The sequence below is a fragment of the Cervus elaphus genome, chromosome 18, assembly GCF_910594005.1.
Source record: "Cervus elaphus chromosome 18, mCerEla1.1, whole genome shotgun sequence".
In the NCBI taxonomy this organism is placed as follows: domain Eukaryota; kingdom Metazoa; phylum Chordata; class Mammalia; order Artiodactyla; family Cervidae; genus Cervus; species Cervus elaphus.
Genome location: NC_057832.1, coordinates 56,769,680 through 56,795,505, shown reverse-complemented (window position 1 = coordinate 56,795,505; position 25,826 = coordinate 56,769,680). Strand labels below are relative to the sequence as shown.

The 25,826-nt window shown below is 37.5% G+C and overlaps 1 protein-coding gene across 1 annotated transcript in view; it reads left to right on the top strand.

The window, feature by feature from the left end:
* Window positions 1–25,826, top strand: part of COG5 (component of oligomeric golgi complex 5) — a 269,120-nt gene that overhangs the window by 188,049 nt on the left and 55,245 nt on the right. The window contains exons 12-14 of the mRNA XM_043871704.1: window positions 7,342–7,546; window positions 14,675–14,836; window positions 17,123–17,222. Of these exons, the coding sequence (XP_043727639.1) occupies window positions 7,342–7,546; window positions 14,675–14,836; window positions 17,123–17,222 (467 nt within the window). The remainder of the gene's footprint in view (window positions 1–7,341; window positions 7,547–14,674; window positions 14,837–17,122; window positions 17,223–25,826) is intronic.

Genomic DNA, 25,826 nt, shown 5'->3' with positions numbered 1-25,826 from the left:
TTTTGTTGCACCTTTTATTGTGAGATAATGAGGGTGGTCATCTTCATAAATGGATTCAAAGTTAACTAATTAAGAGTTTGGAGAAGAATGTGTGCTTTGTATTCCTGTTAAAAGGGAAGGGTATGGTATAGAATACATACCCAGTTGGTATTGGATACCATACTTTGTATTGCTGTTATTATGAAAAAACAAAACCTTAAAAAAATCTCATTGGCGCTGTATCTGGATATTTTCAGACAGTTTTTGCATCTTAAGTGTGTGTGTGTGTGTGTAGTGTAGTTTGTGCAAGTGGCTAATATTAGATTGTGTGTGCTTTTTTTAAACTCAGTTTCTTCATTCAAAGCTTAATGTTTTAGGCTTTGGTCAGATTTTCCATCTAAAGCTTTCATTTTAATATCTGTTCATCTTAAATAGGGCTTCTCTGAGTTTTAAAAAGGTCTGTTTTCTATTCTGATTTTAGTTTTATTAAATCATAACTTTAAAATTAAATCAAAAGACATATTAATCCTCAATAAAATGCATTTATAATTAGTTTTAGGTCATATAAACATTGATTGCTTTTTAATATATAACTTGGACCATACATTTCTGGAACTTAGAAGGAAAAGTTCTTTTTATGAGTAATGGGAAAATTCATTACCTTGTGTGCAATTGACTTACCATTATTTTATTCTGGAACTATTTCTGTAGTATATTTGGTCTATTTTTCAACAATACTGTAAATGATTTTTTATATAAAACTGTTAATTAGGAAGGAGTAACATAGTCTGTGTTGGTCGCTCAGTCGACTAGCTAACCATGGGGTCCATGCGACCCCATGGACTGTAGCCACCAGGATCCTCTGTCCATGGAAATCATCAGGCAAGAATACTGGAGTGGGTTTTTATTCCCTTCTCCAGGGAATCTTCCTGACCCAGAAATTGAACCCAGGTCTCCCACATTGTAAGCAGCTCTTTACTGCCTGAGCAACCAGGTCTGTAATCTATCCGTATTTGAAAAGTAGGTCTTTGTCAGACTGCTGGTGGCCCTCAGCATTTGCCTTTTTATAATTTTTATTGATGTGAATGAAGTGTCGTTTATTTTATCGGGGCAGATAGATTGTAAGATGGCTCCCATTGATCCCTCTCTCCTGATATTTACACCCTTGTGTAATCTTTTCCCCTTGACAGGTACAACTTGTTTGTAATCTATAGATCATGCAAAGAAGAGGTCCCTTGTATGATTAGGTAACATAAGAGCGTAATTTCCATTTTACTAGCAAGCACTCTCTATTGCCTTCTTGGATTACAAGCTTTGATAAAGTAAGCAGTCATATTGGAGTGGTCCACTTGTATGGTTGACCCCTTGCCAACAGCAAACTAGGAACTGAGACCCTCAATCCAGTTCAGTTAATCAGGAACTGAATCCTGACAACAACCACATGAGCTTGGAATCTTCTCCCCGAGTTAAGCCTTCTGATGAGACTCCAGCCATGGCTGACAGCTTGATTGGAGTGTTATGAGAGACCCTGAAGCAGAGGACCTGGCATGTCTGACTCATAGAAACTGTGAGATAATAAATGTATGTTTTTTAAAATAAGCAGCTACATTGTGGCAGTTTATTGTGTAGCAATATATATCTAATGCAACTATGAAACAGAAAATACTTTCTAAGACATACCAAACCCTTCTTTAGTTTCATAGTACTAGATGATTTAGGTGCAAGACAGGTTTTGGGAACTGAGCCTATTAGGAAAGGAATGAACTAGAAATGAGGAGCAGTGTACTTAAAAAGGAGAGACTTAATTTAGCTATGGAGGCTCACTCTCTCAGGTCAAGAGCATGACAGGTTATTAAAATAAGAGCAGCAACCTCTGCTGGGATTGTCTACCTCACATCTTTTGCATTTACTGTTTCTTCCATCCAAATCAGTCTTTCCCCAGGCATCCAAATGGGTCACATCCTTACTTCACTCAGAGAGGCCCTCCCTGTCGTCAGTAAATAAAATGCTGCTGCCTATCTCCAGATTACTATGATGGTGTGGTCAGCCACCCAGAGTCAGACATTCTGGAGTATGAAGTCAAGTGGGCCTTAGGAAGCACTGCTGTTAATAAAGCTAGTGGGTGCTGTGGAATTCCAATAAAGCTATTCAGAACCGAAAGGATGATGCCATCAAGGTGTTGCATTCAATATGTTAGCAAATCTGGAAGACCCATCAGTGGTCATAGGACTTGAAAAGGTCAATCCTCATCCCAGTTCCTAAGAAGGGTAGTACTAAAGAATGTGCTAACTATTGGACAACTACACTCATCTCCATGATAGTAAGGTCATGCTTAAAGTCTTGCTTGCTCAGCATCAGATTTATGTGAACCAAGAACTTCCAGATGTCCAAGTTGAGTTTAGAAAAGGCACAGGAACCATAGATCAAATTGCCAACATTCACTTGATCATAGAGAAAGCAAGGGAATTCCACAAAAGCATCTACTTATGTTTCATCGACTACAAAGACTAAAGCCTTTGACTGTGTGGATCATGACAAACTGTGGAAAGTTCTTAAAGAGATGGCAATACCAGACCAATACCTGTCTCCTGAGAAACCTGTATGTGGGTTAAGAAACAACAGTTAGAACCCTGTATGGAACAACTGACTGGTTCAAGATTGAGAGAGGAGTATGACAGGGCTGTCTGCTGTCACCCTGTTTGTTTAATCTGTACATGAGCACATTATAAGAAATGCCAAGCTGGATGAGTTACAAGCTGGAATCAGAATAGGCAGGAGAAACATCAGCAACCTCAGATACACCGATGATACCACTCTAATGACAGAAAGTGAAGAGGAACTAAAGAGCCTCTTGTTGAGGGTGAAGGGGGAGAGTAAAAGAGCCAGCTTAAAACTAAATATTTAAAAAACTAAGATCATGGCATCCAGCCCCATTACTGCATGTCAAATAGAAGGGAAAAAGATGAAAGTAGTGACAGATTTCCTTTTCTTGGGCTCCAAAATCACCGTGGACAGTGACTGCAGCCATGAAATCAGAAGACTATTGCTTCTTAGCAAGAAAGCGATGACAGACCTAGACAGTATGTTGAAAAGCAGAGACACTACTCTGCTGACAGAGATCCATATAGTCAAGGCTAGGGTCTTCCCAGTGTCACGTATGGTTATGAAAGCTGGACCATGAAGAAGGCAGAATGTCAAAAAATAGATGCCTTCAAACTGTGGTGCTGGAGAAGACTCCTAAGAGTCCCTTGGACCAAAAGGAGATGAAACCAGTCAATCTTAAGGGAAGTCAGTCCTGAATACTTGTTGGAAGGACTGATGCTAAAGCTGAAGCGCCAGTATTTTGATCATCTGATGTGAACAGCCGACTCATTGGAAAAGTCCCTGATGCTGGGAAAGATCGAGGGCAAAAGGAAAAGGGGGCATCAGAGGATGAGATGGCTGGATGGCATCACCAATGCAGTGGACATGAACTTGGGCAAATTTTGGGAGATGATGAAGGACAGGAAGGCCTGGCACGCTGCAGTCCATGGGGCTGCAGAGTCGGACATGACTGGGCAACTGAACAACAACATCACTATTCACTAACCTTGATATTATGTTACATTCTAATTTGTTTACTATCTTTCTCCTTCATTGGAGGGTAAGCTTCTCATGGGTAGGAACTTTGCTTCTTTTGTTCACTACTGCATATGCACCATTTGCAACAGCATTTGTCATATAGTAAATGATCAGCAAATACTTGTGTAGTCGATTAGTCTACCTTCCAGATTTCAACACTGACTAGGATTTGGTTGTCTGGAGATTGATGGGAGGTTTCAGGAGTGATGCCCTTTTTGGGTCAGGACTCCAGTCAACGGCTGAGAGATGAGGTGTTGCGTCTTCACACAGGAAGATGTGCTGGCAGAGTCGGACGCACAGGCTGAGATTTAGCATGGCCACTCAAGACTAAGGCCAGGATCTGTGAGAGCGGCAGCTCTGGGATAAACCAGGGGGTCTAGGAGGAGTGAGGTAATGAAGTCTAGGCTATTAGAATCTAGGGAAAAGATTTAATTCCATACCTAGGTCCTTCTTCATTCTTTTTTCAGTTTGTTCATTCAGTAATTCAATGCCTGGTGTTATTCTAGGTAAAGGAAATACAGAGACAAATCAAATAGTATCCCTGTCTCATTAAACTTGCATTCTGAAGAGGGAACATAGACAGTCAACACAAACTAATAAATAATTTCTTAGAGAGTTCATTGCTATGAAGAAATCTTCATAAAACAAGGTACTGAAATAAAGATGAGTTTCCTCTCCATGTTAGTGTCTATGTTGGAGTCACTAGTTATTGCTCAAAAAGAATTGAGCAATATTGCTCAGTTGCTCATATGAAGGCATGATCTGAGTAATGAATTACTTAGTAACTGGGAATTAGTAACCTGTCATTTTCTATCTGTAAATGATTTGTTAGATTATTAAGATATGCAGTTAAGTTCTACAGACATTTATCAAATAAATAATTTATTGTAATCAAGTTTATAGGTAATTGATGTGAACATTTTAAACCTACTTATAAAAGAAAGTAAAGTAGAATTTAACTTCAGGAATTACCACACACTATTTATTTGTAAACTTTAAATGTATTTAAATGTATTTAAGTAACTTAGAATCGATGAGTCAGACACATTTAGTGAGATAATATAGTCAAAGTTTGTCTTTCTGAAACCCTCAACAGTGGATTGTTCTGCATAGATAAGATTTCTATCAAAGTGAGCATACTTTCCACTGAAAAGCAAAACTTAATTTATTCTGTCATTAAGAGATACTAACTTGATTTCTACTATGTCAAGCACTGTGTTGAGTACCACATATGCATTGAAGAAAACAAGTGTCATCCTTTTCTCATCGAGTTTATAGTCCAGTATGGGAAACATACATTACATAAATAAAATTGGACATTGTGGTAAATGGGAAGGCAAAAAGCACATTCCTGTAATGAAAGGAATATGATTTAGCTTTGAGGAGCTCAAGAACTGTGAAAGATCTGAGATATTTACCCTACTTGAAAGGGTAGCCTGCCAAAGTGCTCTGGATATTGTCAGAAGACGTGAGACTCCTGGGTCAGAGCAGAAGGACTTTATTACTCACAGCATACCAAGCTGCGTGAGCACTGGCCTCTTTGTTTGTTGGCTTCCCACGCCTCCAGGTCTCACAGGGAGACGCAGTGCAGTGGGAAGCATGCCGTGAGTTTGTCTCCCTTAGGCTGGGAGAATCTGCCAATTTTGCTGTAAGCAGTAAGCAAGCCTGCTCTTTGTGTGCTGACGAAGTTACTTCATCTTTCAAGGCTGCTTGCTACAGATGCAAACCTTGCTACAGATAAATGGCCTGGATAAAGAGCAACTAGGGCCTCTCATTGTTGACATACCCTGCAAACATAGTGGGAACACTCCGGGCCATGGTGAATGGCTTCTTCATTCGGGAGGAGGGATTTCAAAGAAGTCCTCGCTGAGATTTTTTTGAACAGTTTTTTTACTAGAGTATAATTGGTATACAATAACCTGAACATAATTAATATGCACAGTTTTGTTAGGTTTTGATATATATGCACACCATGAAAGCATCACAGCAGTGAAGATCAGTGAATATACTTGTCATCAGCAAAAGTTTCCATGTACCCATTTATAATTCCTCTCCCTGCCGTCTCCTTTCTCCTTCCCCAGGCAAATTCTGACAAGCTTTTTGTCACTTTGAGCTAGTTTACTTTTCCTGGAACTATGTGCAGATTGAATGATACAGCATGTATTATGGATTCTCATTTGCCTTTCATGCAGCAGACTGTATGTAGAATCACCCATGTTGTAATGTGTACTTCTGTGTGGTACTCCATTGTGCAAGTATACTACAGCTTGTGCGTGCGTTCACTTGTGGATGGACAGTTTGGGTTGTTTCCAGTTTTTGGCTATTACCAATCAAGGTGCTTTGAGTGTTCATATATAAATCTTTATATGGACATATATTTTTATTTCTGTTGGATAAACATGTAAAAGAGGAATGGTTTGACCATATGGTAGCTATATCTTTAACAGTTCAAGAAAATGCCAGACTTTTTTGCAAAATGATAAGTTTTTCTTTTCTACCAACAGTATATAAGAGTTTTAGTATCTCTGTACTCACCAACATTTGATTTTTGTAATTTTAGCCAGTCTAACAGGAATATAGTCATATTTCATTATGATTTTTCAAATTTGACTTCAAAAGCAAAGGCAACAAAAGGAAAATTAAACAAGTGGGACTATATCAAACAAAAAACCTCTATATATCAAAGGAAACCATCAACAAAATGAGAGGACAGCCTACTAAATGGGAAAAAATATTTGAAAATTACATACCTGATAAGGGGTTAGTATCCAAAATATATATAGAACTCATACAACTCAGTAGCAAAAAAACAGAATATCCAGTAAAACAAAATGGAGAGGATCTAAGTAGACATTTTTCTATAGACAACATATAGAAGCCCAACAGTATATGAAAAGATGCTTAGCATAACTAATCATCAGCAAAATGCAGATAAAAAACACAGTTAGATATCATCTCACACCTGTTAGAATGACTAGTATTGAAAAGAAATAATAAGTGCTGGTGAGATTGTAGTGAAAAGGGAAACTTTGTACCTTCTTAGTGGGAATATAATAAACTGATGCAGTCACTATGAAGAACAGTATGGAGGTTTCTCAGAAAATTAAATATAGAATTAAATATAGAACTGATGTAACAATTCTACTTTTGGATTTTTATCCAGGATCATTTAAATATATCTTTCTGTTATGATTTCTTATCTAAAACTATTTTGGTTTTCATACTTTGTATGATTTGAAACCTTTCAGATTTATTCAGATGATTTCATGGCATCAACAGTTGTCATTTTTGGTAAATATTTCATGTGTACTTGAAAACAGTGGCTACTTTGCTGTTTTGGATGAAGTATTCTATAAATGTCAATTTAAGTAAATCATGGGTGGTGGTCGGGTTTTTTTATGCTTCCTGATTTTCTATATATTTTATCAGTTTTTCAAAGAAAAAATTAAAGTCTTCAACTTTATTCATCAATGTGTTGGTTTCTTATAGATTAAGTTTCAAAAACCAAAGGAACTTTGTGGCCAACCCAATAAATGGTACATATATCAAATGCAGTAAATAGTCTGGGAGGAAAATTGCTGTTACCAGCATTATTTTGAAAAGCCTTATTAAAACACACCTTTGTTTTGTCCTGCAGTATAGGCTATTTGTAGCACCGTTTTCATGTACAAAAGAAACTTTATTTGCTACATTTTATTGTTTTATCATTTATCTAATCCATTTTCTTGTTTTGCTTGGCAGCTTCTATGTTTTTGAAACAGGCATTTGAAGGAGAATACCCAAAATTATTGCGGCTTTATAATGACTTATGGAAGCGTCTTCAACAATACAGCCAAAATATTCAAGGAAATTTTAATTCAAGTGGAACTGCAGACCTCTATGCTGACTTACAACACATGGAAGATGATATACAAGATGTATTCATACCAAAAAAGCCAGATTATGAGTATGTTTGTGTAATCAAATCTGTTTGTTGGCATGTTAAGGATTTTTTCCTTAATTTTTATTACAAGTTAGAAATTGGGGAAATGTTAATCTTTCTCAATATTTGTAATGATTATCATTTATTTATTTACCTAAAAGATTTCATAACACTTTTAACTTAAGGAATTGAACTTTTATCCTTAGTTGAGCAGCCTGATTCCTACTGAGAATTTGTCTTAAAGGATATCACCAAGTAAGGTGAATAGAAGCTAAGAGATGAGCATGTGTAGTCAATGTCCTTCAGTTGATACTATATTTGTAATTATATAGCATCATTATTGATGGGCCACTGGCATGAATTGGTATGTTCAGGAACTATAGTGGAAACAAATCTCATGCTGGGATAGGTTCTCAGTCTGGTGGGCAAAAACTAAGTACTGTCAAAATTAAACCTGAAAGTCTCTTAGATGAGTCATGAAGTATCGTATATGTAGTGATATTTATAAGCCACATTGGAAAACAATGTACCAACTCAGTAAGTTTAAACCTGCCAGCTTTCCTCCTAAATTGAAAAGAAGTACTGTTTTCATATTTCTTTATAAGTACCAAATCAATTGATTGGTTTGCACACTTCCTTGAAACACTTGATTCATTTATTGTGATGAGATTGACTTAGATTCTTATCACCTACCTTCTAAGAAAAATGATAGATTTATGAGTGCTTTTTTAATGTTTGTTTCAACTTTTTTTTTTTCCTGAATACTTATAGTTGAATTGTATCCACTGTAGTAAGAAGTTCTGACTGGTAAAATACAGATTGTATAAGTTTTGACTGGTAGAGTAAGTGGCGTAAGAGTAGGCTGAAGTGATAGAAGGGACTTTGTTTCTTCAGTTACTCTTTAACATTAAACATGAAGTAAACCCGAACATGCTTTTTGGCCAGTCCAGTATATTAAGGTTTTTTTTTTTTTTAAGTATATGAAGTAAAATATATAGTATCATTCTATCCCTGGCTTAGTTTTATTTTTAAATTCATATGCTTGTAGTGAAAAGCGCTGGAAACATACATAGCAAAAAGCAGTGATGCTTTATCTCCAATAGGTAGAGTTTTTATTTTGTATTCCTGCTTCTATTTAAAATGAGCATATGTTACTCATGGGGGTAGAGGAAAGACAGTAAATTCAATGTAGAGAAAAAAATGAGAATGAAAAAAACCTTTTATTTTGACTAGTGGGATATCATTGTCACATTTTGGAGACTAACTTCAGTAAAGTAGTTGATGTGGAAGAGGAGTTGTGACCTGTACCATAAGAAACCAAAAAATAATGAGAATAGTAAGGAACAATTATGTTTTCTATATTCTTTTGAGGAGTGAGGCAAAGAGTCAAACATAAATTTGACCAGGGTAGCTGAGCCAAAGGAAGGTTTTTTTGTTTTTTTTTTTATTATAGAGGGAAAACTGAGAGTGTTTATAGATAGAAGTAGCCAGTGGAGAGAGCAAGAGGTAATGAACAAGATCTTGGAAGAATCTGAGTAGAATCAAGGCACAAATAACCAGGTTAGCATTTTTCATCTTTTAAGTATTCATGCTGAATTCGAGAGCTGTTCTTGTTATGAAGAAATAAAACAAGGGAATTCCCTGATGGTCCAGTTGTTGTGACTCAGTGCTTTCACTGCTGGAGCCTGGCTATAATCCCTGGTTGGGGAACTAAGGTCCTACAACCATGCCCCCTCACGCCCCCCCCCCCCCGCCCCCACCAAAAAAAAAAGACAAGACAACATGATAGAGCGCCTTATATGAGGTGGTGAGGAAAGACCTCTATGAGAAGATAACTTTGACTCAAGACTTCAGTAAGAAATCAGCCGTGGAAGATTTGGAGTAAGATTTCTGCAGGCGGAGAGAACAGCAGATGTAGAGTCTTTGAGAAAACTAAGATGGAGATGTTGAGGAATGGAAAGCTGGAACACAGTGAAAGAGGGAGAGTTGGGGCTATGAAATTGGCTCAAAGAGGGAGGAAAGTGTAAGATCATGTAAGACTTCATTCATTATGGTATGGGATTTGGAGTTTATTCAAAACAGTAGAAACCATTGCTTTTAAACAGAGGAATGATATGAACTGATAAACACTTTAAAATTAACAGTAGGGCTTCAATGTGGACGACTAGGGAAAGCATCAGCACAGGGAAGGAGAAGTGGGAAATGGAAGCGATTTTGTTTATCCAGACAAGAAATGACAATGGCCTAAAACAAGATGAGTGGATGGGTGGTGAGAACTGGTCAGATTGATTCAAGATATACTTGCTAGTAGAATTGGATTTGAGAGGAAAAGAAGAATCAAGGATATGTGTGGACAAGTTGGGAGGAGACCAAAGATTGGAAGCCATTGTCTCATGAAGTAGTGTTAAACAAACGTTTTTCTTTTGAAACTGTTGAATCAAAGATGCAAATGGAGATGTTATAGACTTTTTGAAAAGGTAGTTGACTGTGAATCAGGACTAGAAATGCATATTTGAGAATCATCACTATGCAGATCTTTAAAAATCACGAGTCTGGAGGAGATTCTATAGGGAAGATATATGTAAAGAGAAAAGGGAACTTTGGCCCAACGTATGCACTCCAGAATTTATAACTTTATTGGAGGATTGGCAGCCTGCAGGACTGAGACAGAAAAAAAATGGTAAGATAGGAGGACAACTCAAAGTTGTGTGAAACTCTAAGGAATGAGTTCATCTAAGTCAGAGGAAGAATGGTTAACTGTGTAACATGCTGTTGAAAAGCTGAAGAAGCTTAGGACTGAGAATTGACCTCTTGCTATAGCAAAATAAGGTGGTTCAAGGCCTAAGTGTGGAATGGTGGATACAAGAGCATTATTAGAATTGATGAAAGGCAGAATGGGAGGAGATTGACTTCTGGGACGACAGCACTCCCCACTCTGCTGACCCATCCCCAGTGAATCTGGTGAAAACTATTACAACAAAAACCAAACAACTCAATGCCTCTGGAAACGATTTTAAAAGCAAACAGTAAGTGAAAAATCATCAATGCAAAAAAGTTAAAATTTGGTAGAAAGAATTTCATTAGAGTCTGTGATACTAAAACCAGGACAGTTGTTTCCTCCCTTCCTCTTCCCAGCTCAGCAAGGCACAATCTCTGCTCCAAATTGGGGCAGCCAAGAACCAAGGGCTCCCTCTCCCACCATTCCCAGCCAGAGGGCGTTCTGCCTAAGAAGAGCACCGCAGCATTCCTCATGCTGCTCTCCGCTGCCAGTGAGCTGAAGCCAGGTGTCAGACAAATGAGGTCAATGTGGGGGTGCTTCCTTACTGTGCACAGTACTCATGTGTTATGTATGTTATCACAATAAAAACAAGGCACATGAAGTGAATTTTTTAAAGTATGTTCACACACAATTTTTAATGAATGTTTATAGCAGTATTCATAGTTACCAAAAGATAGAAACAAGCCAAATGTCCATCAGCAGACAAATGGATAACCAAATGTGATATAGCCACACAGTGGAATACTATTCAGCCATAAACAGGAGTGAAGTACTAACACTTGTTACAGCATGCCTGAACTTTGAAAAAGTTATGTTAAGTGAAAAAGGCCAGATACAAATGCATATACTGTATGATCCTATCCATATGAAAATCAAGAACAGCAAATCTCTAGAGATATAAAGCCTATTGGTGGTTACCTAGAGCTAGGAATGGGGTGAGGAGGGTAAAGGTTTTAAAGCTGAAGGGTTTGAGGTTTCTTTTGAGGATGATAAAAATGTTCTAGGTTTGAGTGTGGTGATGGTGGCACATACCCATGAATATACTGAAAACCATCAAATTATACACTTTAAATGGTTGAATTGAATGTAAATCTTGATAAAACAGTTTTCTAAAAAAGAATAGGAAAGGAGGAGGTAGGTTCAATTCATCTGAGAGGTTTTGATATCAACAAAGGAATAAATCTACTTTTTCTTTGGGATAAGAAGAAAATCAGATGTAAATGAAATTACAAAAGAAAAAGAAAAGCTGGTATCAAGTTGACAAAGATCATTGCAGTAGTTTTGGTCTTCGTGTAGAAACAAATGGTCCGCTATAGAAATTGAAGGACTGCAAAGAAGGGTTTTAATACCTTGAGCTTCAGGTCTCTTGAAATCAAGGGGTTTGTATCAGTGTTCAATAGAAACAATTTCCTTTTTCTCTGGAATGCTTGGGCAGCTTAGCAGCAGGTACAGAGACCGTCTAAATGAGATATTTCTTACAGTTTTGAAAGGAAGGTAAATTAGAAAAATCAGGATGCTCGTGAGAGCACCTTGAAATGCTGGGCTGATGGAGGATGAGCACAGGAAAGCATTTCACAGCACTGATCACAGTCAGTCAAAGAGCACTTTCTTTTGAGTAAAATCTAGCACTTTTATTGATACACAAAACCCAGCATGTTTTGTTCCATCTGTTTGCTCTTAGACCTCGTTTTGTACTGTTCTCCTGTCACTTAAGTGTTCTGCTCCTCTCACTCTTTCGCAAACTCAGCCAGGTATAAGTCCCCTCTCAGGGCCTTTGTACTTCTTCTCTCCTCATAAAAGTGCCTACTCTGGAAATCTATGTAACTTGCTCCCTCCTTTTTCCTCATATCTTCCCAGGAAGCCTTGCCTTGCCTCATGCTGTCTAAAGTTGGATAAAAACTGCTGTCTGGCTTCTTTGCTTCCTTCTTCTCTTAAAATTTATTACTCTTCGTTATATTCCACAATTAAGTCATTTAAAAGTTTTATTTCTTCTTTTGTGTGTCGTCTCTTTAAGAGGGCAGGAAATTTTTGTAGCTTCATTGCTACATTCCTCACTTCCAGAAAGTACCTGGCAAATTGTACACATTAAAGAGAATTTGTAGGAGGGAAAGGGGTAGGGGCAAGTGGAGGTATGGAAAGTTGTCTTCAAGCTTGGAGACCTTAGAGGTGGAGCAGTTCAAAATGATGACTCCAATATGGAAACTCGATAATAAAGCTAAAATAAAAGTAGATGTCTAGTACAGGACGGGCTTCTTGGGTGGCTCAGTGGTTAAGAATCCTCCTGAAATGCAGGAGACACGGGTTTGATCCCTGGGTCGGGATGATCCCCTGGAGGAAGGAGTGGCAGCCCACTCTGTTGTTCTTGCCCGGAGAATCCCATGGACAGAGGAGCCTGGTGGGCTACAGTCCATAGGGTCACAAAGAGTCTGACACAACTGAAGTGATTTAGCACACATGCAAGCACAGGATAAGTTTTAGAAAAGCTGTCTGTTTTGACATAATCACCAAGGATCCTACACCCCCCCATGCCTAGTTCTTCAGTTTTTCCAAAACTATCAGGGTGGAATAGGGTAGGGAGCAGGGGAGGCAGGCTGCCTTGGTAGCAGGGCTAGGGTGAGGCTCGGCTTCTGCTTCCACATGAGGCTGGACCCTGTCACATTGTTCTTCTGTCACATCTCTGTGCCAGTGGGTTGGTTTCCTGCAGCAACCACAGGCCTTGGCCTTGCTCTCCCTCTCAGCCAGCCTCTCAAACAGAGCATAGAGCTGCTTCTCCTGTGTGGCCACTCACAGATCCACTGCTGGCAGATAGCCACCTAGGCCCTGGCAGCTTTGTTTCTGGAGTAAAACTGTAGGACCTTTTGGGCGAATCCTTGGAGAACAAGAAGAATGTCAGTACTTATAATTTAGTGCAGAAATTTCTGCGGAAGAAGGAAGAGGCTTCTTAAGGGCAGTAAATGATCAGAGCAGAATTAGGGAAGATGTTTAAATAGCTGATGTGGACCTCAGTAGAGGATTGACTCAGACAGATTTAGGCACTAGTTCTTCCCTGTTCCTACTGAGCTCTTTCATAATCTATTATAAAAATTATTATAGTTAGCACTCCACCTGCACATTTCTTCACTGGGCTGTAAAGCAAATTTCATCTCTTACTTCATAGCACTTAACAAGGGCTGGTACATAGGATTCTCAGGAACTATGTGTTGACTGAAATACTTACAATGAATGAGAAAGTGTTGAGAGATAACTGTGGAATTATGATGTAGGAGCCAAGAGCGTTCTGACCTCTAGGTCTTGTCATTTGACCAACAAGGGTGGAAAAGGAGAAAGCCAAGTTTCTGATACCAAAGGAGCAGGTCTGATGTTTTCGAGATGAACATTTAAGATGAATTTAGGGAGATTTGTGTGTGTGTTTTTTTTTTTTTTTTTAAGATAATGGAAAGGTTAGTAGAAGGATCATAATCAGGGGTGATATGAGAATACACAGAGTTAATTATATGGTTATAGACATTTGATAATTTTCAGAGGTAAAATATAAGGTCCAATAATTGAACAACTAAATGAAAATCAACAAAAATAACTGAAAACATTGGAGATCTGGGGGAGAAAGAAATGTTTAGTAGGATAAATTTTAGTTTGTGAAGAATGTTATAAAAGTAAGAACTCCAGTTGGGAGATTTTTTGTGATTTTGTGGGACTTGTACAAACACTTTTTATTTTATCCTCATTCTTGTTAGTTATCAGTTTTGGTATCAGAAGGCTAATAAAAACCTACATTTGTATACTTCCCTCTCAGATGCTGAGCTTATGAGAGTGCATCTATGTGTGAAAAGGGTTGAACTGGTGGGAGCCAGTCTTTGCAGACTTGCCTCTTTTGTACGTTGTGTAGAAACATGCTAAGTGAAGACATGGCCCCATTAGAATTAATAAGATTTTACAGTGTTACTCTTATAGTTTCAAGTGACAAACTTGCTACAGTCGTACTGGGGCATATTATTTTACATTTATACCCAGGAATTATGTATAAATTAAAATGTTTAATTGTTAATAAACTTTTAACTATCAAATGTATATAAATGTATTTATACCTTTTTTTATACATTTTTAAACAAAATTTTCTTTTGTCCATATAAAGTTACCTTCTGTAGAGGAGATGTGTTTTTAATTTATTTTTATTTTTAATTGGAGGATAATTTACAATGTGTTGGTTTCTGTTGTACAACAATGTGAATCAGTTATAAGTACATATATATCTCCCTTTTTCTTGAGTCTTATGGAGGATATATTGTTAAGAAAGGTATTTACAACCTGATAGATACCATAGTGTTTAGTCTTGTATAATTTAAGTCATTTTTTAATAAACTTTGTCTCCACAGTCCAGAAAAGGCTTTGAAAGACTCACTACAACCCTACGAGGCTGCGTATCTATCAAAATCATTATCTCGACTCTTTGATCCTATCAACTTGGTTTTCCCCCCTGGTGGTCGTAATCCTCCTTCTGCTGATGAACTTGAAGGTATCATTAAAACTATAGCAAGGTATGTGTTTTTATATAATGGCATGCCATAAAATGCCCACCACATTTGTTAGTGATGTCCAATGGCAATACATTTTAAATTTATCTTCGGTTGTTCAAGTTATTAGTCCAGCAATTAAATCAAGAGTTTTGCAGTGAATGAGTGCACATGTCCTAAGTACTTGAGATTCCAGTTAATAAAACCATTTAAATACAGTCTAAAAATAGTCAGTTATGATTGTTCTTTATCTTGTCAAGGATGCAGAGTAAACCAACCTAATTCTTTATGCCATAGTAAATTTCTGGTATTATGTAGGACAGTAAATATAAAATTGATTTTACAGGTTGAGAAGCTAAAACGTGGAGAGTAATTTTTTTTTTTTTAATCTTAAATGCAGAAGGTACATCATGGTGTACAAGTATCATAATCCTGATTAGTCTACTCGTGTTTGCTATTTTAAGCTTTCTAAGTTGAATGTGACAGCTTTTAAAACTCTTAAAAGGAAAGATATCCTAGCAGAGGTGCCACCTGAATGCTTGCAGACAATGTAGTTATACTGTTGTCTTTAGACATGTTATGGTCACCCAGGTGACCCAGTCTGCAATTGAGACTCTCGGTTCCTGTCATAGTATATAAGTTGTCATAACAGTAAGTCTCTACATTTATAGGTGAACATTTTATGAGTAAAACTAGTTGTTAGGCCATATAGGACCAGGGTATAGAAGTCTAAATTCTTTTAGATTATACATCAGATAATGATTCTGAGGCATGTGAGAGTAAGACTAGAAAGCCACAGGTATAATTTGCAGAAGCATATCTCCTATGTATACAGTGTTTAGAGAGCCCAGAATCTTGATCCTAAATCTCTCTACGGTTACTTTGACTTTCAAAGGCCTGACTTTGGATTGTTAAACCCTGATTTTGTCTCCATTATTTGTTTAGTATAGTTGTGATCAAACCAGTCATGAATTCATCTTGATCTCTGACCTTTATGAAAATATTAAAGAAGTAACTCCTTTTCCCCTGTGCAACTTGACCACACTGTGATCAGTTGTAAGGTGGGACTTGAATGATGGTAATGATAACCCTATATGCAGAACAGAAAAAGAGACACAGATGTACAGAACAGACTTTTGGACTCTGTGGGAGAAGGCGAGGGTGGGATGTTTCGAGAAAACAGCATCGAAACATGTATATTATCTAGGGTGAAACAGATCACCAGCCCAGGTTGGATGCATGAGACAAGTGCTCGGGCCTGGTGCACTGGGAAGACCCAGAGGGATCGGGTAGAGAGGGAGGTGGGAGTGGGGATCGGGATGGGGAATACATGTAAAACCATGGCTGATTCATGTCAATGTATGACAAAACCCACTACAATATTGTAAAGTAATTAGCCTCCAACTAATAAATGAAAAAAAAAAAAAAAGAAAAAAAACCATACTTATGCCACTGTTCAATAGAATGTGAATACCAGGGTTAATAAGATTATGTCTCACTGTTAAATGAAGGGGCATTTTTGATGCACATAGTAAGCACTAATGTTAAAGTCTTTTGCTTTCTTCATAAAGGGAATCTGTGAAATACCAAGATTCTTTCCGCTACTTCAGAGACAATAATTACTTTTCTTGCTTTCTACTTGTATATGCATTTTCATGCTGTTTTTAACTGCTGGTATACTTTACATGCTCTTTATAATTACTTTTTTTGGAGCAGTCAGCAGAAGTGTCCCAAATAATCCAGTGTAAAAAATTGAAAATAAGCATGGCAAAGAAATACTTTAGGAATCTAGATTTTTTAAATTTCCACTTAAATCCTTGTTGTGCTTTTGATATAAAAAGGCTACGCTATCAAAATAACGTGAATTGGCATAATTTCTACAGAAATTTAGTATCTTGATATATCGTGTAATTTATATTTTTAGCCTATGTCCTTCCAAGGTCATCATTTCCATTCAAGAGCTGTCATTTCCTTGCAGATGTCTGTGATATGCAGTGTCTCTAATTGTACTTATCAGTATGAACAAGAGTGCTACTTGAAAAATCTGTACACAATTTACTCTTCTTAATCACAGCCTGAACCCACACATGACATTCTTTTATTAATGAGAAACTGGTCTTTAACCAAGCCATCTCAGGGCACTTTTTCTTAATGCTGAATTTAGGAGGGAAAATGAAATAATCTGATCAATTCTTGGAGGCAACCAGGGAAATCTATAAAAAGAATCACCTTGTTGTTTAGTGGGTTTAAGTTCATATACTTGTCTTGTTGATAAACTGTAATGGTAAAGGCCGTTTTTGTTTTCTTCAGTGAACTAAACGTAGCTGCTGTTGATTCAAACCTCACATTAGCTGTATCAAAAAATGTGGCAAAGACCATCCAGTTGTATGGGGTAAAATCAGAGCAGCTGGTAAGTGATAATCACTTCTGTAAACCTTCATGATTTTGTTTCAGATAACTAATTATACAGTACTTGACTATAAGTATTGAATTGACTGAATAGTAATTTACTGTAAAATTTTAAAGTGAAATTTTGAAACTTTCTTATGAATTTAAATCAGAAAAAAGTATTACATCTATTAAAAAATGGCTCTCCTATCATTGCTACATGTACAGAATGCAGGCAGATTTTGTAAGACTTTTTAAGAAATCTATGTGCCACTTTATGAGTTAAATTATGTATACTTTTAAGTATATTAATAATTATTTCAAATTGGTCAATTTCCTCTTCTGTGATCACTCACTCCAGGTATCATTTATATACTGTTAGCTAGTGTGAAATTAAGTTGAACCATTAGAAAATGATTGGAGGATGTTAAGTGCTTAAACTATAAAAGAAAAATATTGATTTACTTTCTAAAGTTTCTAGACTGTGAAAGTTTAAAATTACTCTATTTGAGATAGATGATTGCACGTATTTAAAATAATAACTGCATGACTGAATCGTAATCTTAATTCTCTACATTAATGTTTTAAAGTTAACTACACATATTTAGCTAGTAGGTATGTATGCTAATTGATATCCAAGGAATAAGACTTTAGTATATTTTTAACTGTCACTGACGGAAGAATTTTAGAGAATGTGCCAAAATGTGATATCTCTACTGTCATTGTAGGGATCACCAACCATGTTTTTTTTGTGTGTGGCTTCCCTTACTGCTCCAATTGAAACATGGTAAAATGAAGTACAGTTGACCTTTAAACAGCTTGGGGGTTTGGGGCACCTACACTCCCTGCAGTAAAAAAAATCCACGTATAATTTATAACATTTTCATTGTTCCTCCTTATCATTCCTGCTACTTCAGTGGAGTCAACCAACTATGGATTGTGTAGTATTTACTATTTACTAGTACTTAGTATTTACTAAGTACCGTAGTATTTACTATTGAACAAAATCTGCATGTCGGTAGACCATTGCAATTCAAACCCTTGATGTTCAGGGATCAACTGTAATCCAGTTTTATCTATATCCAAGTGGTTCAGTTGGTTCTGGTATAATTTTTAGAGTTGGTTGGTAACAGATTGAACTGAAGGAATTTGCATAAAATGATCCTTGGTGCTAACAGTCATATCCTGAGGCTTCCTACTTTCAGTTCCAGTGGGTGGCCCCATTGTGTTTGCATGTTAATATGATGTTGTCTTCTATTCAGTTATTCTTGCAACCTTGACAGATAATTTACAAGCATTTTTTTTAAACATTGTTTATGGAGAACTGGCCCCACAGACCATGGAAGCTCTTTGTAGGTAATTAGATCATTAATTTTTCTCTCAGTCGTTGCTATAAAAGCTTTATTATGATGTTTATTACTTTAAAAAATATGGTTTATTATTATAAATGAAATTCAGTATTATATCCAATAGAATTCAATATAATTACTAAAAGTGTCAGAAAAAAAATAACCTCACGAGATGATCCCACCTGAAGATAACATAAGGAACAGCCAACATATACATAGAAAATATTTCACTTTTCCATGTCAGGCAAGAGCAGTAGTAAATGGAACATGTGACTTCAGTTAAGGCAGTAATGACAAAAAGCTTTAAAAAAATTAAAATATATCAAAAACTTTTGATTAAGTTGATGTTTTTGGCCAGATTGTGTGTGATCCTAAGTTACTCAGGCCTACCATCCTAAAGTGCTAAATTAAGGGTAAGAGAAAGTCAATGAATTAAAATTTTTTAAGTTAATTTTCTCTGTTTTTTTTTTTTAAGTAGTTTTACTTTTCTACTTTCATTTTAGTTTTTAAAAAAAGCTTAAGTATTACTTAATAGTACGAAGAGCATCATTTGTTTTATTTTTTTTTAATGCTATTGAGCATTGACAAGTAACATTTTAATGTTCATCTCTTATTTTTTGGCTGATAATAACATTATTTCTGCCACTCCTTTATGTTTTTATTTATTTCAGTATCAGTTCAGTCATTCAATTGTGTCTGACTCTTTGCAACCCCATGAACCACAGAACGCCAGGCTTCCCTGTCCATCACCAACTCCCAGAGCTTACTCAAACTCATGTCCATTGAGTCAGTGAATGCCGTCCAACCATCTCATCCTCTATCATCCCCTTTTGCTCCCACCTTCAATCATTCCCAGTATCAGGGTCTTTTCAAATGAGTCAGTTCTTCGCATCAGGCGGCCAGAGTATTGGAGTTTCAGCTTCAGCATCAGTCCTTCCAATGAATATTCAAGACTGGTTTCCTTTAGGATGGACTGGTTGGATCTCCTTGCAGTCCAAGGGACTCTCAAGAGTCTTCTCAACACCACAGTTTAAAAGCATCAATTCTTCAGTGCTCAGCTTTCCTTATAGTCCAACTCTCACATCCATACATGACTTCTGGAAAAACCATAGCTTTGACGAGACGGATCTTTGTTGGCAAAGTAATGTTTCTGCTTTTTAGTATGCTGTCTAGGTTGGTCATAGCTTTTCTTCCAAGGAGCAAGCGTCTTTTAATTTTGTGGCTGCAGTCACCATCTGCAGTGATTTTGGAGCCCCCCAAAATAAAGTCTGTCACTGTTTCCATTGTTTCCCCATCTATTTGCCATGAAGTGATGGGACCAGATGCCATGGTCTTAGTTTTCTGAATGTTGAGTTTTAAGCCAGCTCTTTCACTGTCCTCTTTCACTTTCATCAAGAGGCTCTTTAGTTCTTCACTTTCTGCCATAAATGTGGTGTCATCTGCATATTTGAGGTTATTGATATTTTTCCCAGCAATCTTATTTCCAGCTAGTGCTTTATCCAACCCAGCATTTCAGTTAAGTAATTTATTTTTCTCAACCACGCACTATATCCTTGAACTTGAGGACATCCTTTGCATTGTTATTCACCCTCAGTAAAACAGAAGAAAGTCATCTTAACCAAGTGCAGGTTCTTAGACACAGGCCCCTCCCACTGTCCTGTCCGCACTGCGCTGCTGTGCTCACTCTACAGATGGTCTGTATTACGTGGTCTGTGTCGTCTGTGTTTTTAAATTTGACAGGTTTTATTCTTTGATCTTGCCATATTTCTCTTTATAAGTATTTCGCTGAAAACGTTTAGCAGAAAATAGACAAGTATTAAATCTTTCATGGGAGAAAAATTGAAACAGATTTTAAAGTAGAATATCTATCTATAAGTGGAAATGTCAACTTGAAATTTAGTATAACTAAGTCTATAAATGGAGAATTCTTTTTATAGATGAGATATTTAGGCCTCAAGTCCACAAGGTTGAAAGAGACAAAAATTAGATCATTAATCAGTGGTTAAGTGGTGAGATATATAAAGGAAAGCTAGAATTTTAATGACAGTGTGTTTCCAAAAAGGGTGACTTGAAAATACAAAACTTGAAATGTAAAATGAACAGCTTTCCAGGATCCTAAGTTTATTTTCCTAAAGGTTAGTTGTGGAAATTTCTTGGCTATCAGAACATTTTAGTATGCTTAACCATAGCCTTAAGTCACAATAGGAGAAAGAATCATAAAATGATTTTTCAAGTTGGTCCTTTCTGTGGACCATGTTTATGGTTATCTAAACTCAATATTGGGCTTCCCTGGTGGCTCAGACGGTAAAGTGTCTGTCTGCAATGCTGGAGACCCGGGTTCAATCCCCGGGTCGGGAAGATCCCCTGGAGAAGGAAAAGGCACCCCACTCCAGTGTTCTTGCCTGGAAAATCCCATGGACAGAGGAGCCTGGTAGGCTACAGTCCATGGGGTCGCAAAGAGTCAGACACGACTGAGCAACTTTACTTACTTAAACTCACTATGCGGAGAAGGCAGTGGCACCCCACTCCAGTACTCTTGCCTGGCAAATCCCATGGATGGAGGAGCCTGGTAGGCTGCGGTCCATGGGGTCGCTAAGAGTCGGACACGACTGAGCGATTTCACTTTCACTTTTCACTTTCACGAGAAGGAAATAGCAACCCACTCCAGTATTCTTGCCTGGAGAATCCCAGGGACGGGGGAACCTGGTGGGCTGCCGTCTATGGGGTCGTACAGAGTCGGACACGCCTGAAGTGACTTAGCAGCAGCAAACTCACTATGTGTATTTGGATATATTTTTCCATATGCCTAAAAAAGCTATATGTTGTTTCTTTTCAGCCTTATCGTTTGAATGTTTTAGGATATAATAGAATATATCATGTATGGATTATATGCATAGTACATGTATTTGCTTATAATAATATGAAATTTTTTTATCATTACGCATGTGTTATTTTTTTTCTAAGCCTTCATGTTTACTAATCACCAGAGTTATGTGTTATAGGAACCTAAAGTTCTATAGGGACAATTTCTTACATCCTTTTTTCTGACTCTTAAATGATACCAGAGAATTCATTTTTTACAGTTAGAGTAGGGCCATAAAAATAACTGCCATTATTAGACATCTACAGTGTCTTGGATTGTGCCATTTATTTTACAACAACCCTTGAAATGAAAGTATCTGCCACAGCAAAATGTGGAAATTGAGGCTGAGAAAGTGTTGTAGCCTGCCCACTATAGACTGCTAAAAAAACAGTGCCAGCTAGCAAGTCTTGAAACTAGCATCAGACTCACATTTGAGTCTGCTGCTGCTAAGTCGCTTCAGTTATATCCGACTCTGTGCGACCCCATAGACGGCAGCCCACCAGGCTCCCCCGTCCCTGGGATTCTCCAGGCAAGAACACTGGAGTGTTGTTGCCATTTCCTTCTCCAATGCCTGAAAGTGAAAAGTGAAAGTGAAGTTGTTCAGTTGTGTCAGACTCTTAGTGACCCCATGGACCGCAGCCTACCAGGCTCCTCCATCCATGGGATTTGCCAGGCAAGAGTACTGGAGTGGGGTGCCATTGCTTTCTCCAACATTTGAGTCTAGACCAAATTAAACTCTCTGTACCACAACGTAAATATATCTTTCTTTTTAACTTAAGTATTATTTTGTGATTTACTTATTCACTTTGCAATATAACATAGCGATCTGTGTCTACTGTTTTAACATTGAGTTGCCAAAATGTTCATTTTGGTTTTTCCCAAATGTTTGTTTGTTACATCGTGTGGAAAAAACCTGAACAGACCTTTTGGCCAAACCAATACATGCTTATGTGTCATAGTTTATTTCTTCATTCTTAATGGATAGTGTCTTAGGCCTTTTGGCCTGCTATAACAAAATGCCATAAACTGCGTGACTTATAGACAACAGCAGTTTATTTCTCACCGTGTTGGAGGCTGGCAAGTCCAAGATCAAGGCACCAGCAGATTTGGTATTTGATGAGGGCCCCTTCCTGATTCATAGATGCCTGTCTTTTTTTCTGTAAGCTCACAGGGTGGAAAGGGCAAAGGTGGCTTTCTTAAGCCTCTTTTATAAGGTCACTAATCCCATTCATGAGTGCTCTGCCTTCAAGTCCTAGTCACTTCTCAAAGACTCCACCTCCTGATAAATTCCACCACCTTGGGGCATTAGGTTTCAACATATGAATTGCGTGGGTGCTTAGTCAGTCAGCCGTGACTCTTTTTGACACACCTGGGACTGTAGCCCACTGTATCAGCCTTTAAGGTGCTCTTTTGTGAAAATGAGATCAGTGTTTTAAATTGTCTTCATTTAAAAATTCTTATTCATTTGTCTTGATAGCAGTTGTGAAGTTATAATTAATTTATTAAGCTAAGTAGAATTATATGTTCCATATACACACACCTGTATATGTTTATATTATATCTTGTGATTGAGTTGAACAAATTGATTCTTTAATGGTAATGTAGTGATAACTTATATAGGTCTGAAGTGTGACCATTAGTAGAAAATGTCACTAGACCTTGCTATCTCAAGTTTGAATCATGTTATGTTTAAAGGAAATTAGAATGTTAGTTTACAAGGAATTTTTATGGCACCTTGATAATTTATAGACTTACAAACTATTGTGATAACAAAATTATAGGCAAATATTCTTTTTAAAAGGTAAATTGTTAGGGCATTTTCCAGTGATAACTATTATCTGATGGTTTTCAAAAATGACATATAGAATCTTAGTGTAAATGTCAAATGTTACAAACTGTAAAAAAGTAGATTGGCATTTAATTAAGTTGCAGACCATTTGAAACAGTAATAGGAATGACATTTAAGGGGAGGTTTCAACTTCAGTGCAGGTCAGTAGCTGTGTATGATGAGGTCAGTAGCTCTAGATGGCAGTAAGGTTTTTTAAAAGCTTCGTAAATATATGCTTTATTCTTTGTATAGTTAATAACTTGTTTGGATACTTGACATTTTTATAATGAAAGAAAGCCTACATGATATAGAAGCATAGGAGTTTAACTATTTTAGATTCAAAAGGATGACATACCTGGGTACTGCTCCATATAGCCTTCATATGGTAGTAGCCTATGTTATTAACATTCAAGTAAAAGATTTTTTAAAATAGAAAATCACTTGGTTGAAAGAGTTTTCATATTATGTGCCAACAGGAAACATACCAGTAGATTCTCTTGAACCAAATATAGTTTAGCTGTGATACAAATACACTGATCCCTTTGGGCTTCTTACTCATTTGATTCTTTAGACAGCTTTCCGCTCTTTTCTACCTCTGTTCTTATGTTGAACTTCTTTTCTTTAAGGTAGCCTTCTGACCTGCTTCCCAGACTTGTAAGACCTTGATTTTTCTGGGGCTGTGGCAGATCAGTAGTAAATGGTCAAGTTGTCTAAGATTCAGTCGGCCATGCATGGTGAAGACAGAGACAAATATCAAGTAATGGTTATTGTAATTAGGAAATATTTTCAGGAGAAAGTAAGCAATTCAGTTGTCTCTTAAAGTCTGAAAGTCTGCATTATCTGTTGCCACAAAAATGTTGTATGAGAGACAGCCCTAAAATCTGAGTGGCATGTAGGAAGCATCTATTGCTCATACATCCTGGGACCAATGAGCGGCAGCTAGATGGCTTTGCCAGTTTTGGCTGGGTTTACTCCAGAGCAGACTGGCTGCTGATCAGGCTGGCTTTAACCATAGTTAATCCTCTGTTCTTCACATGTCTGATCCTGCAGCAGGCTTTTCTGATCTTGATCTCATGGTGAAGGCAGAGGCACAAGAGAGAAAGGAGCCTCAGAAGTCTGGCTCACCAAAGCCACCCAGCCAAGGTGCAGCATCAGACAGCACAGGATGTGGATGCAGGAGGAGATGGAGGGTCATGGAGGGCCAGGTATGCCGTCTGTCACAAAGCGAGACTGGGAACTTGGCAAGAAAAGGAGAGTTCATTAACTTTTCTTTTTTAATCACCAATTGCCTAATCTCCCTACTTGAATCCTAGTAATGTGTATTACATTTTTAAGATACCATGTTTGTATGTATTGGGATATAATTGACATATAACATTATTTTAAGGAGCAGAACGTAATTTTTTTTGGGGGGGGAACTTTCAAGATTTACTCTTTTAACAACAAAAAACCTGCCACACTCAGGTATGACCTAAATCAAATCCCTTACGATTATACAGTGCAAGTGACAAATAGATTCAAGGGATTAGATCTGACAGATAGAGAGCCTGAAGAACTACGGACGGAGGTTCACGACATGGTACAGGAGGTAGTGATCAAGACCATCCCCAAGAGAAAGAAACACAAAAAGGCAAAGTGATGGTCTGAGGAGGCCTTACAAATAGCTGAGAAAAGAAGAGAAGATAAAGGTGAAGGAGAAAAGGAAAGATATACCCATTTGAATGCAGAGTTCCAAAGAATAGCAAGAAGAGATAAGAAAGCCTTCCTCAGCGATCATTGCAAAGAAATAGAGGAAAACAACAGAATGGGAAAGACTAGAGACCTCTTCAAGAAAATTAGAGATACCAAGGGAACATTTCATGCAAAGATGGGCACAGGAAAGGACAGAAAAGGTATGGACCTAACAAAAGCAGAAGATATTAAGAAGAGGTGGCAAGAATACACAGAAGAACTACGCAAAAAAGATCTTCATGACCCAGATAACCACGATGGTGTGATCACTCACCTAGGGCCAGACATCCTGGAATGCAAAGTCAAGTGGGTCTTAGGAAACATCACTATGAACAAAGCTAGTGGAGGTGATGGAATTCCAGTTGAGCTATTTCAAATCCTGAAAGATGATGCCATGAAAGTGCTGCACCCAATATGCCAACAAATCTGGAAAACTCAGCAGTGGCCACAGGACTGGAAAAGGTCAGTTTTCATTCCAGTCCCAAAGAAAGGCAATGCCAAAGAATGTTCAAACTACCGCACAATTGTACTCATCTCACACGCTAGCAAAGTAATGCTCAAAATTCTCCAAGCCAGGCTTCAATAGTACATGAGCTGTGAACTTCCAAGTGTTCAAGCTGGATTTAGAAAAGGCAGAGGAATCAGAGATCAAATTGCCAACATCCATTGGACCATCGAAAAAGCAAGAGTTCCAGAAAAACATCTACTTCTGCTTTATTGACTACACCAAAGCCTTTGACTGTGTGGATCACAAAAAACTGTGGAAAATTCTTTAAGAGATGGGAGTACCAGACCACCTGACCTGCCTCCTAAGAAATATGTGTGCATGTCAAGAAGCAACAGAACTGGACATGG